General features: G+C 46.4%; 1 protein-coding gene across 2 annotated transcripts in view; it reads left to right on the top strand.

Annotated features, from left to right (window-relative positions):
- Positions 1-12964, top strand: part of AMOTL2 (angiomotin like 2) — a 36899-nt gene that overhangs the window by 13454 nt on the left and 10481 nt on the right. Inside the window, exons 1-3 of one of the 2 annotated variants that reach the window (XM_044434207.1) lie at positions 3462-3729; positions 6262-7095; positions 9793-10057. In XM_044434207.1, the coding sequence (XP_044290142.1) occupies positions 6347-7095; positions 9793-10057 (1014 nt within the window). In that variant the 5' untranslated portion in view covers positions 3462-3729; positions 6262-6346. Of the gene's footprint in view, positions 1-3461; positions 3730-6261; positions 7096-9792; positions 10058-12964 lie in introns of those variants that run through there. The other variant, XM_044434216.1, reaches the window with a different exon arrangement.

The raw sequence follows: 12964 nt of genomic DNA, 5'->3' as shown, positions 1-12964 counted from the left end.
TGCATCTTTAAATAAGTTAACTGCCTTGGACAACCTGCTAGAACAGGGAAAGAGACCTTCTGGTCTGCAGCCTTCATCTGGTTTCTGGCAGTTCTTGCATGTGGCCTGCAGAGCCTCCTGAATTTCTTCAGGGGGACAGGGCCCTGACTGCCAAGGCCTGCCCCAGGGACCCCTGCTGTGTGTGTGCAGCCCAAAACTGAAGAGCAGCTGATACTGTGCCTTCCCCCATCTGGGAGGATGTAGGGCAGGCAAAGTAGCCCCAACCAAGACCACAGATGATGTCACAGGTGTGACCAGTCCCTCTGATGTTCCTGCACTCCAAAGTGTACCCCTGCATTTTTAGGATGGAAAGAGAAGAGTAAAAAAACCTTAAAGTAATGGGTGTGCCAGGCTCAAGCTTGTCTTGAATCTCTGGCTTGTGATCTGGAATTCCTATTGCACAGTCCTCAGTGTGCTGAGACTGGAAGTAGGGAGGGCAAAGAACACTGTATAAGCTCCACACTTACCAAGCCAGAAACAGAAAGCAGAAACAGAAACTAAAGGCAGGGAACAGAGCCGGTGCAAGACCTCCCATTGCTCTCTCTTCCTACCCCCAACTCCCTGATGGCCATGATGATGGTGGCAGTGCCTGCCTGCTCCTCCTTGCTTTCTCCATGAAGGTGGCAGCCACCATCCTTCTCTCCCACCACTGGCCTCTCTTCTCCCCACACACAACAACTGTAGTCACCTATTCCTTCCCTGCTGCTGTTGGTGGTGGCAGCTGCAGAAGTCCTTGCTGCTCTTCCTGGCTTCTCCCCCAGTGCCTTCTCTCTCCTCCTGATCATGACAACAGTGGCAAAGGGCCCACTCTCCCTCCTGTTTATCACCTGACAATAATGAGGGTAGCAGAGGCAGCACAGGAAATCTCCAGGGCCACATACCCTGCAGTGCACTGCTCTAAGGCGTCAAAGGAGAGGCTTCTGAGACGGCCTGGCAGTTGGGTCAGCTTCTCTGGAGAGCTGCTGCACTGGCTGCTTGTCCTTCTGAGCAGCCAACAGAGCTTCCCAGAGTCTACCTGCCTGACAGTGCCCTTTGAGGGCTACTCAATGCAAGACACTGGGTAGGTGGCACTTTAGAGTACTGTGCCAGGCACTTCTGCTGCTGAAGGAACATCTTTCCAGAGTGTGGAGCAGAGTGCACAGCTCTGACGGATGGAATCTGCCACTGTTTGCAATCCAGTGCCTGAGGCAGGGACTCACTGCACTTCATGGAAGGGCCAGTTCTACCCGGATGAGCTTAACAACACTGATAACGTATTTCTACTTCTATTGGCTCCTTTGCTAATCTACAACCCTCTTTATCCTCATACTAGAATTGTCCAGAGATGAATGAATGGCTGCTTGCAGTTGGAGGCATTTTCAAGGGTGAACTGGACTAGTCCAAATTGCACACAGCAGGGTCTAAGAGGTTCAACACAACTCAGGTGATGGGAACAAGGAGATAGAAACGTGTGACTGCAAAACTGGGATCACAAATGTTGTATGTTGGGAGAAAGCTAACTCTAGGTTTGTGAATTAAAAAAGGAGAGAGAGAAGTATTGTTCTTAAAGGCCAGAGGGCCATCAGTCAGCTAGAGCAACTGCAAAATAGTGGCCGAGGGGGCAGAGAGCCAGTGAACCATATGCAGAGACAACCTGCTGCGTAGACAAATACAAACCTCCATCTGCATTACTACAATTCAGGGGTTCTAACTGTCTAAAAACTGCTATTGTGAAATGGCTGGGAGACTGTAAATCACCCAGAGATCTACACCAGTAGATCCTGCCCTCTTCTGCTCCAGATGCCTCATAGGAATGGCACCCCTGAGGAAATGGCATTTTGGTGCAGGTTAGTCTCCCCTTGCCTGATGCCTTCCAGAGGATGTGGACTCTCCTCAGCCCTTGTTGCTACAGCCAATGGCCAGAGATTATGGGAAATGCAACCCAGAACATCTGGAGGGTAGCAGGTTGGGGTAGGCTATGCAGCAAAGAAAAGGCATTGCTCTGGCTAAGTGGAATTCTCCCAATTCTCCCCCTACTTAATTGCAGCCCTGACATGGGGAGGCTGCTTGCTAACTCTCTACACACTGAACCAGTAAGCCAGGAACTTACCTTCATCTTAACCATGGGCATGCAGAGACGTTTGTTTCATTATGGACAGAGCCATGCACACAGAATTTCAACTCTGTTGCACTGAGCTGTTTTAGAATGACTTAAGCGGTATTTTTTTAACATTTTGCTCTGCAGCAAGGGGGCTGCTACAAACTTTGCATCTCTGAGTTTGTGAGAAGGGTCAGTCAGCTCTCTAGAGGCAGCCAAGGAGTCCTGGATGTTCTTCAGAATAGAAAGCTCAGAAGTCCTTCCTTTAGCACAGAATGACCCAGGTATCTGGCATTACAGGAAGCACTCTCAAGCACTCAGCCAGGTAGGATGGTCTGGTGACTATTTGAAGAGCTTATTGAGCTTAATTCTCACTCATCTCTATTATGCTGCCCTGCTGGCATCTGGAGAGCCCAGTGGAGAGGACGGATTTAGGACAATCAAAATGAAGACTTAACCGGTGCTGCAGTCAGGTCTTTTTTGGCCTCCGATCCAGTTGTGTGCGTGGGGAGGGGGAGTTCTTTTATATGGCATCATGGATTACAATGTGGTAAACTAGCCCTGTTGCATTTGCCACTCAGAGCAGAGCGTGGCGCCGGGCTTCTTCCTCAAGGTCCTGCTCGGATAGTGCCGCTGTGGGTAACATACTTCTGTGTGTGGTTAAGTCCTAGCTGGGGGACAGACCCACTCTTGCCCCAGGATTCAGAACTGTCCCTTTTTCCAAGTCAGAGGGCCCAATTCTTAGTGGACCTCTCTCATTTTAACAGATGCAAAGCAGTAAGAATCGCTTTTCACTGTCCACTGAACCCCTCAAAGAATTATGAAGGAGGATGGGGGAGGGGAGGCTGAAATCCAAAAGCCCCACCCCGACCCTTTCCATTTTTAGCGATACTATGCCTTTTCCCCTGCTGCCCAACTTCCAAAAGGAAAGCTAAAAATCCCCTCTGCCCCTACCTCGGACTTTCTAAACGTCTGAAAGAAGAAAAGGAATGCCTTCTGAGTACTCCCTATGCAATAGGTGCACCTCCAAAGAGATGCGTGCAACAAAGGAAACTCAGGAGCGGACCTCATTGCCGGCTGAGCTTGGCTAGCACGCGTTGCACACCATTCAAATATCGGGGACGCTGACGCACGCCCCCTATGGGGACAGCGACAGCGGCAGCAAGGTTATTTGCAGCTAGCCGCTTTGATCGCGGGCGAGGCAGGGGGCGGGGCGGGAAACCTGAAAACTCTTGCATTCCTGACATAGCAGCAGCGTCTTGCGCAGTCCGGCCTCCCTGGCTTTCATTACGGTTGGAGGAGGCAGGCGCTGGTGCTGCAGCTGCGCTCAGTTAATTAGTTGCCTTCTTTGCAGTAGGGGCGGACACGAGCAGGCGCTGTACGACGGAGCCAGTAGACTTACATGCACGCGCGATACACTCACATTCACTCAGTCGCCGAAGGCAGGAGTTCGCAAGCCGCACAGAGCTTTTGCTGGGGTTTTGCGTCTTTGGTTTTTGCTTTTAAAATTTTCTCGCACGCTCCAAAGCCAGAGAAAGCACCGAGTTGGGGGGCGGCTGTGGGAGCGCCAACAGCGGAGTTTACGAAGCCATTTTAAGGGCTGCTATGGTCCGGTAAGTTTTACGCCGCCTTCACCGCTGTGACCGCACTTGCAAAGAAGAGGTGGCTGTGACATCTGCGGGAGGGGAGAGGAGAGAGCATGGCGAGCTGTTTCTTTCGCTCGCCCCTCACTGAGCAAAAGCCCTTCAAAAGCGATATCCTGTGGTAAATTTACCGTGCTGCCGCCGCCTCCATTCGGCCAGTGGTCTTGACAAGAGTGCGAACACGGGGGGCGAAGGGGCAGGCTTCCCATCCCACTCCCTCGCGTCCTAAATTTAAATCTGGGTATTCGTCTCCCTTTAACTCGCTTCTGTTTGTCCTTCGCGCGCGCGCCCCACGCGCCACGCTTTCCTCAACTACCGTCCCGCAGTTGCTTGATGTTTGTAACTGGCATGTCGTGTCAGGGAAAGTTTCTTGGAGAGGTGGAGTAAGAAGGTGCATAATCGGGCGTTGTTGATTTGAGTTGGGGGCGTGCTGGCGTTGCAGGTGCTGCTGGGGTATCCCCCGCGAGCTAACTCGCCTTGGCTTTTGTCTCGCTCGCTTGCCGCTGGCCGCTGCTTCTTGGAGCCCTGAGTCCTCGTTCTCACTTAACAGGAATGTTAATTGCAATCCAAACCCCTATGATGTCAGTGCAGAACTATTTGGAAAACAAAGAGCGGGCAGCGAGGCAGGGGAACTCGAAATACTGCGCAGATGGCAATCTGCTGAATGCGCTTCAGGCGGTCGCTCACTCGCTCTCCATTACGTGTGAACTGGAAGGCTGGTGGCGCGCGAGGGGGGCGGGATGGAAGAAGGAATGGGAAGAGCAGTAGTCTTCCTGTGTTCACGATGATTGCCCCCTAAACGGACCAAGGAACTTACCGTAGATCAATAAGCAAAATAAATACCAGAGAGACTTTGGTAGCACACGCACGCAGCAGCTCAGTCCCGGCCAAGTGTGCATGCCAGAGTGCAGCCTAAGGCCAAAGTCATGCACACTTTCCGAGGAGTAAGCAGCGTGGAACCCAGTTGGGACTTGAAACTTCCGAGCAGGTGTGCAAGGATTGCTCTGCCGTTGCTAGAGTTGTTTAAAGGTTTTCCAAGGCGCTTCTGTTTGAATTCGCTGCTAAAGAAAACTGAATGAGAACACGTTTCAGAGGAGTTAACCTGTTTAAGATAAAGGATGTCAAACTTCCTACGCTGTAGGAAATTGTTTTAGTAGTATTTGTAGCCCATCATTTAGCCCCCGTCATTAGGACTAAGCAAAGATCATATAAAAACGAGCCAATAACATCTGGCATTTTCCACTGTAGAAATACCAAAGAATAAGGAATTAACGTTCTCAGAATTAAGACTGTAAAGGGATTGTACTTAATGTATAGCTTCTTTCTTCTTCATTCGGGAGTTAAGTTGGGACGCGGTTCATCCACACTATTATACTCCAAACCTTTTACAGTACAGAGGGTTAGTTTTATAGCATCTGAAGTGATATTATAGAATGGAATCAAAGGTAAATGTGCTTTTCGTAGAACTGTGCATCTCCTCATGGTTGTTCCCAGAAAGGACTGAAACAGCGTGGCCCCATTAAACCTATTTTGTCCTTTCTGTGTCCCCAGTTACCAAGCAGCAGTGCTGTGTCATATGCAAAATATTATTAAAGCCAGTGATTTTATGTAAAATACTATTAAAGTGTCATGTGCAAAATATTATTAAAGCCAGCATGTACAGAGTGGTGTTCCTTGTGAAGAGACAGACAGCCGCCAGACATCTGGGACCAGAAGGCAAGACTTTCCAGGACAGAAGGCGTTGTTGGTTTCAAACTTCTTTTTGAGAAATCAACTACTGATCGCTTTGTAGCAGCAACAATACCTTCTTTGTGAGATTTCTCATTTAGAGAAATAAGCCAGAAAGTATTTTTGTAGTCTGCTTTTTATTCTGGGGTGGACTAAAATATTTGTGCCTTTGAGTGACTTTGGGCTCCTTTCTGGTGAAAGATTACAAAACGCCTGTGAATTGAGTTGGAGAAAGGAGGGATTTTCCCCAACCAATTTCATAGATGGTCCTCTATAGGATATTGCAACTGGAACTAGAGCTGTTGTTCAGGTAACACTATTGTCCCATTAGGAAGGATACCAGTGGGAGCACCTTATATGTGACTCTGAGCAGTTTATAATGGAAACAAATCATATCAAACAAAACTTAAAATGTCATTGACCATGTTTGCATTCTTCTATTCCTGCAAGGAGCTCATTGTAGAAGTACATGGAAGTTGTGTCATTGAATTGTGTCCAATATTAATCCTATTTAGAGTACACCAATTTAAATTAATGGGATGTAATTAAGTGCCATGCATTTCAGTGGGTCTGCCCTCGGTAGGACTAACATTGGACATTATACACATAATATCTTCACAATAACCCTGTATAGTAGAGTAAGGGAGATAAGATTTTAAAACTGGATTTTAGTGCTCAAGTGAGAGTTCTCTTGAACATTCAAGAAGACATAAAATTGGCTTCTGCCAGCATTGTTTTTCAAGCTGTGCTGACCTCTGTTTTCTTCACTTTCAGAATCGTTTGGCTGGAAAAGGGCTGCTAGATTCCAGGTGTTTTTGGTGCCTTTGGCAAGTGCTGGTGGACCACCAGTTCGCTGAGAATGAGGACAGCTGAGGATTCCTCTGGAACTGTCCTTCACCGTCTGATCCAGGAGCAATTGAGGTATGGCAACCTCACAGAAAATCGTACGCTCCTGGCAATACAGCAGCAGGCCCTGCGTGGAGGAGGAAGTGGTGGTAGCCCACAGTCCTCCCTTGAGAGTCTCACCCAGGAGGAGAGCCAGATGGTTCAGCAATCCACACGGCAGGAGCCCCAAGGCCAGGAACACCACGGTGACCACCTGTATCTGGAGAATAACATGTATCGACTCTGCCAGCCTCAGCACAAGGGAGAGGAGCTCCCCACCTATGAGGAAGCCAAAGCCCATTCCCAGTATTACGCCTCACAGCGAGGACAACAGGCCATGGCAGCCTTGTCTGGGGTGCAGGCTGAAGGAGGACAACGCAGGGCCTATGCTTCTGACACCAGCAGCGCACATCAGGATGAGTCTTTGAAAGAGCTGAAGCGTGGACATGTGCGGTCACTCAGTGAGCGGCTCCTGCAGATGTCACTTGAGAGGAATGGAGCCAAATCTCAGAACCACATGAGTTCCTCTCACAGCTACCCCCAGCTTTCTAGGAACCATCAGCTCTCTGTCTCCAGGGGAAAGCCCTCTGAGACCCCAGAGGTCCGTGGTCCTCCTCCAGAATATCCCTATGTAATCCCTTCACAGGAGGCATCAGGCAGTTACCTCCCAGATCCCAGACACCACTACAGAGAAGGTCCAGGATTTCAACATCCTGAAATCAGGTAACACATCATATTAGTAAATGAAGACCTTCTCCGAGCTGGCACCTTTGAGTTGTCTTGGACTATGGCTCCCATCACCACAGCCTGCTGGATGAGGGTGATGGGAGTTGTAGCCAAAACCACCTGCATGTCCCCAGAAAAACTTGTGACATGGATTGTGTTTACTTGATACAGACTAGAAATCCATTTGTGGCTGAGATGCTCCTGGTGTTCTGTTCCTTTGCTTCATACAATTATCCCTTCCCTATGATTATATGGAAAGCACCTTCCCTTTTTGTTGTTCTTCTCAGAGAAGGGAAGTGGTTATGGAATGTAACCAATGCAAAGGGAGTGTGGAAATACACTGATGCAAAAATATGTAAGGATTTAGTTTGACAAGAATAAACTAGGTGCTTTTTCTTCCAAATTTATCACTTTTTTAAAGGAAACGGCCCCTTTTTTACCTTTGGAGGTTCCTTTGAATGTATGGCTCATTTCACTTTGGAAGCTATTGGTATGGTGCAAAGCAAACAAGATCTACATTTTGGTTAATCCTGTTCTCTCTTGTCCCAAAAAAGTGACAAAGTTAGTCTGAGTTGCATAGAAACACCCGAAGAAAGTAAAGAATCTGTGGGAAATGAGGGGTGGCTTATTAATACCCACCCTTGTCTGTGAACATAAGCAGTGAGGAACCAGAAGGCACATGTGGCTTTGTCTTGGCTAAACTGCACTGCAACATTCAACTAATTTGTAAATGTAAAGGAGTAGGAGTTAGGGTAACCATCTTCGTGTTTCTTTATACTCAGAAAGGTGGTGCTTCTGAGGCTAATTCTGAAACAGGTGCACACATGATTGGGGGGAAGTTGTGATATGCCCAGTGGAGGTATTTGTGGTTACTTAACAGGGTCTTTATTTGGAATGCAGGAAAGTTAAGTGACAGTGCTTTTGGAGATGGTATCCAGGAGACCATGGCAAGTGCTCAGAATATGAGTGGAAGTTTAGCTTAGGACCCCATATCCTTCATATATGATTGCCTTCCTGAGATTAGGAGTTGTGGCACCAACAAGGAATGAGTGTGCTGAAGGCTAATCTAGAACAATGTACTGTATTCTGAAGTCATCCTATCAGGTGCTTTTCTGTTGTTTTGCAGGGGTCTTAGGACTGCATTTGTAAATGCTTTCACAATTGCCAGCCAGTCTTTGTGACAAACTGACAAGTAATAGCTTTAAAGAAAGATGGGAAGGGGGTGGGGGAACAGAACCGTAATTTCTCACTGTGAGGCCAACTATGGGGAATGCTGACAGGAAGAGATAATGTTGGAGACAGGAAATAGACTCTTTCCGTGGGAACAAAAGGGCCTATGGCTGTATGCTTGAAGGAAGGTGCATATTCTTGCTCATTCCAAGTTTGCTACACAAGAATGCCTGAATAAGTCCTATAAGGCAGGCTTCAGTCAGATGAGGCCATGTCTTCTCAGGAAGCACCTTCCTATTCAGGCACCAGGATGGAGGCCATGTTGAATTCTAATAATTTCAGTCTGGCTGCTGCAGATGACATTCAGAAATTGTTAGTGGCTGCCTTCATAGTTATTTCTTTTTGGAGCACATGGTGACTATTCCTACATTGACTAAATTATACATTTCAGAATCTCAAACCAAATTTGACTACAAGGAACTGGATTACAAGAGCATTCTAATGCAGTCTAATTCACCCATTTTGTTTCTCTTGATAACTGTGTTAATTTGAATGCTTCAGTTTAAGGCTGCTATCTTTTGCATGCTTACCTCAGATTGAAATGTTTTTAATTTTGAGTATATGGGCATATGAGTCTGCTGTCAAGCTCTTTTGGTAGAAGCTCATTTGCTTGGAAATAAGCTCCATTTACATAAATGGAGCACCAAGCAAATAAGGTTTAGCTGCATGGCAATCAGTCTTGCTGGATAATAAATGAATCCCTGTATGGAAATACCAAAGCACTTCAAACCAACACATTCTCCTGTATACATTTTGCAATGCAAATGTATTTGTAAATGCAAAGGCTTAACATGAGAATTGTGTTGAGCAACTGCCTCTCTCCTTGCTGTTCTTGGCTTCTCCTTGTTTTAAGCACTAACCTTTTGATTATATAATGTTTGCTCTTTAAGCCATAATATGGCCTCGATTTGAAAAAACATTTCTGCATACCCAAGTTCTGATTCTGGCCATTCTAAATAGCCCATGTTTTTTGTGGGGACTAGGGCTTGACCAGAAAGTATGATTTTTTTCTTAGGTAGGTGCCACTAACTAATGTCATGGACTCTGCATTCTGTAACATGAGTTGTCTTCTCAAAAATGAGAAGGGGGTTATTCATAGAATATTTTGTACATGTAATAACTAAGAGTAGCAATTTCAAAGAAGTGGTGTACTTCCAATAAACCTAAGGGGCTGGGGGATCAAAAGTACAAGTGAGGCAGAAGAAGAGTGTAAAGACGTTTCCACTGTCTGACTTTTTCCCCTAACCCTGTTCTATCAGGACAGTGGAAAATTAATGTGGAATGTTCATAAAGCTCTTATCTTAAAGTATCAGAAATCCAGGGTGTAAAATCACTGAGGCCTAGTGATTTATGCTGCATAGTATAAAGAGCTACATATTTGTATAGTATTGGACAAATAATGGTGCTGAGGCCTTCCTGCTGCAAAGTCCTTGCCTTTAATTCTTCCTGTACTTGTTTTTCTAGGGTGATACAGGCCCAGATGCCCCAAGCTTTCCTGCCCCCACAGGCTGCACTGTGCCCCAGTCCTCTGGCATCACTTACTTCCACTGGGGTGGACGCCCTTATGTCAGCCCAGGCTGCCCCTGCCAATAACCATTTGTCCCAAATGGAGGCTGTGTTGGTGGAGAATGAGAAAGTGCTGAGAGAGAACGAGAAACTTCAGAGGGAGAATGAGATGCTGCGGAGGGAACTGGAAAGTTATGGTGAAAAGGCTACGCGGATCCAGAAGGTAAAAAAAACAGACTTTGCTGAACCCTTTTAAGTAGCACTTTTGAAAAATCTAGAGTGATCACTTATCCATCAACCAAAAAGAGTAAATATATTTTGCAAAAAGATCTCAATCCATATAATATTTTGATATGCAAATTTATGTGCATATATGCAAATTGGGAAATAGCTACTAGTTAAATAGAAATACAAGACATCTCACTATTGTGGAGAAGAGTGACCAGGTGACCTGTATGCTTGCTCAGTCTGCTGTCCAGGTGCTGAGTGTTGATGGAAAGCTTCAAGGTCCCTACTTCTCTCCCTCCTTAAAATTATAACACGTTAATGTGTTACAAGCCAGAGCACATTCAAATCAGGAACTGTTCTTTGCCAGCTCTCCAGAACACTTGGCCATCCTAACCAGAGCACATGCAGATCCACATGTAGGCTGAAGCAGTTCTAGGCAAGGCATCCCATGTCTGTCAGTCACCCATCAAGATGCTTGAATTTGGATCCATATTTAATGCGAGAAACTGATACCTTAAAGCTGTTTGCAGGCCACCTCTCCTCTAACTTCTTGCTGGCAGCAAGATTATGGAGATTCCGGTTTTATACTCTCTTAACTGAAAAAGTATCACAGTCAAAATTGTCCTATTTTCATGCCACTTAAAAAGAAAGAGGAATGAAGTACCTCATTTCCCCCAGTCTGATGATTTAGAAACAATAGCAGAGAGTGAAGTAGATCACAAGGAATTTAATATAGGGTATCACTGAGGAAAGCCTGTCCAGCTCCTGTGCATCCACAGCTGTTCCTGTTTCACTGCTAAAATGATCTCTTCAAAGTGATAATGACCCTGTCTGAGTAACACTCATTAGTTGGGGCACTATGAAGTGGTGAGATACTCTGGCTGGCTACCCCAGCTCACCTTTTTAAAGTGGTGCTCCTGGTGGTCAGCCTTGAAGGATGTTACTAGGCATTTAAATAACAATGATGTAACAAAGCATTTGCCAGATGTGTCCTTTGCCACTATTTCAGCAGTTCTCAACCTGATAGCCTTCCAATATGTTGAACTTCAGCACTCCTAATTCCCTGCCAGCATGTCCATTGTGGGAGTTGCAGCCCAACATATCCGGAAGGCTGCAGTATTTTGATGAAAGAACTATTTTATGCTGCAGTGTGCAGTTGTTAAGGAAGCTATTTCTAGATCAGAAGTTGGAAATTCTACCCCAGGAAGCTAGATTTTACCCTCTTGGGTTATAGTTTTGATCTGTCTCAGTTTTGTCTATTTCTGATGAGCCATCGCACTCTAGGTTTTTTTGAAAGGTTGTTTCCATTAGCCTGCTTCTTAGTCATTTTAATTGGAGATGCCTGGGAAAGAGCATGGGTGATTTTGTGTGTTGGGCACATTCTTTACCACTGATCTGTGGCCCTTCATATCCTAAAACCATCCTCCAGTTGATGAGTTATCATGAACCTCATTGGGAGTGGTTTTTACATCCTTACCACCACCTCCTTGTTTGCACTTTCCTGGAGGTCACTAGTACAATTTTTGATGAGGAGAGGCAGGTCAGGGTTCAAATATGACTAATAGCTCCAGAATGTGTCAAAGCATGGAGGCATGTTGCAGAACTGGTACTGAAGCAGCAGAGCCCGAGTGTTGAGGATTAGAATGGTCTGTTCTAAGAAGAGAGGGCAGAAAATGGCTGGGTGAAAAGTTGGCTCCTACCAAAGACCTCTCAGTTCCTGCAGTGTTCATTCCTCTGGTTAGGAGAAGATTTACTTCTGATCCCCTGCTGTTAAACAAACAAACAAACAAAAGTGGCCATATCAAAGCCATTATGCAACAGTTATTATAGGGGCTCAGAAAATGCCACACAATTTCAGCCCTCTCTTCAGACACATTTCCCCAAATTATCTCTCTTGTCTTTTGATTCCCAGAAACAGCTGTTGTGAAAATACATCTCCTTTAACTTTTTTGATTATTCTCCTGTCTCCCCACCCCCACTCCCCAGCAACACACACAGTTAACAGCTGTGGAGCACAAGCACAGGGTGCACAGCAGGACTTAAGCTGGAGCAGTTGTTGAGTGGATAGAAAAGCGTGCATTCTCCACCTCTATGAACAGTTGTGCCCTCCCTTTATTGGGCCCTGCCTCAAGGGGTCTGCACAGAAAGTCTTTTGTGCAGAAGCACACAAGGAGAGGCCTGTTGCAGCCCAGTTTCAGCCAAGGGCGGGGCTCCTTCACTCTGACCCAGAGAGTTATTTGCGGACTGCAGGGGGCACGTGCCAGAGCTGCAGAGGTGGAGATGCAGGGAGAATGTGCCAAGCTTGCAAAGGAAAGTGGTAAAAATGGAACATGTAATTGGATGTCAGGACCCTGCCAAGCTGGGGTTGTACGGAGGAGGGAGAGACGAGTAAGGGAAGATGGCAGAATGTATGCAAGTGACTGTCACGTTGTCTAATAAGAAGAAATTGCTTTGCTTACCTGTTAAAGGTTGTAATTTTGAAAATCTGATTTCAAGACCTTAGGGTCATGGTTTTGTCAGAGCATCTCTTTCTGTGCTTTTCGCTCCCTGCAACTGCAGAAAACAAAGGGAAAGGGCTGCAGCCAGCATTCACGATTTTACTGTGCATTCTCAAACAAGTGCTGAGCCCTGTCTGACTTCAGCTAGAGCTTGCAGCCTCAGCAGTATGTTGGATAGTTCAGTGAAGCAGCAGAATAGGGGGGTGGGCATTCTGAGCCAGCAGATAAGAGATCAGATATGTACACTGGCCTGTTTAAATTACCTTGGAGTAGAGTCTAATACAGCTGACACAGCCTCTGCATAAAGCATTTTTGGCAGGCATCTGTAGGGGGGTGGGGGGGCAGGGCAGGCAAAATTCTCTCTCTCTCTCTCTCTCTCTCTCTCTCTCTCTCTCTCTCTCTCT

The sequence above is a fragment of the Varanus komodoensis genome, unplaced genomic scaffold (genome assembly GCF_004798865.1).
Source record: "Varanus komodoensis strain SLA01 unplaced genomic scaffold, ASM479886v1 scaffold1, whole genome shotgun sequence".
NCBI classification, from domain to species: domain Eukaryota; kingdom Metazoa; phylum Chordata; class Lepidosauria; order Squamata; family Varanidae; genus Varanus; species Varanus komodoensis.
This window is presented reverse-complemented; position numbering and strand designations above follow the sequence as displayed.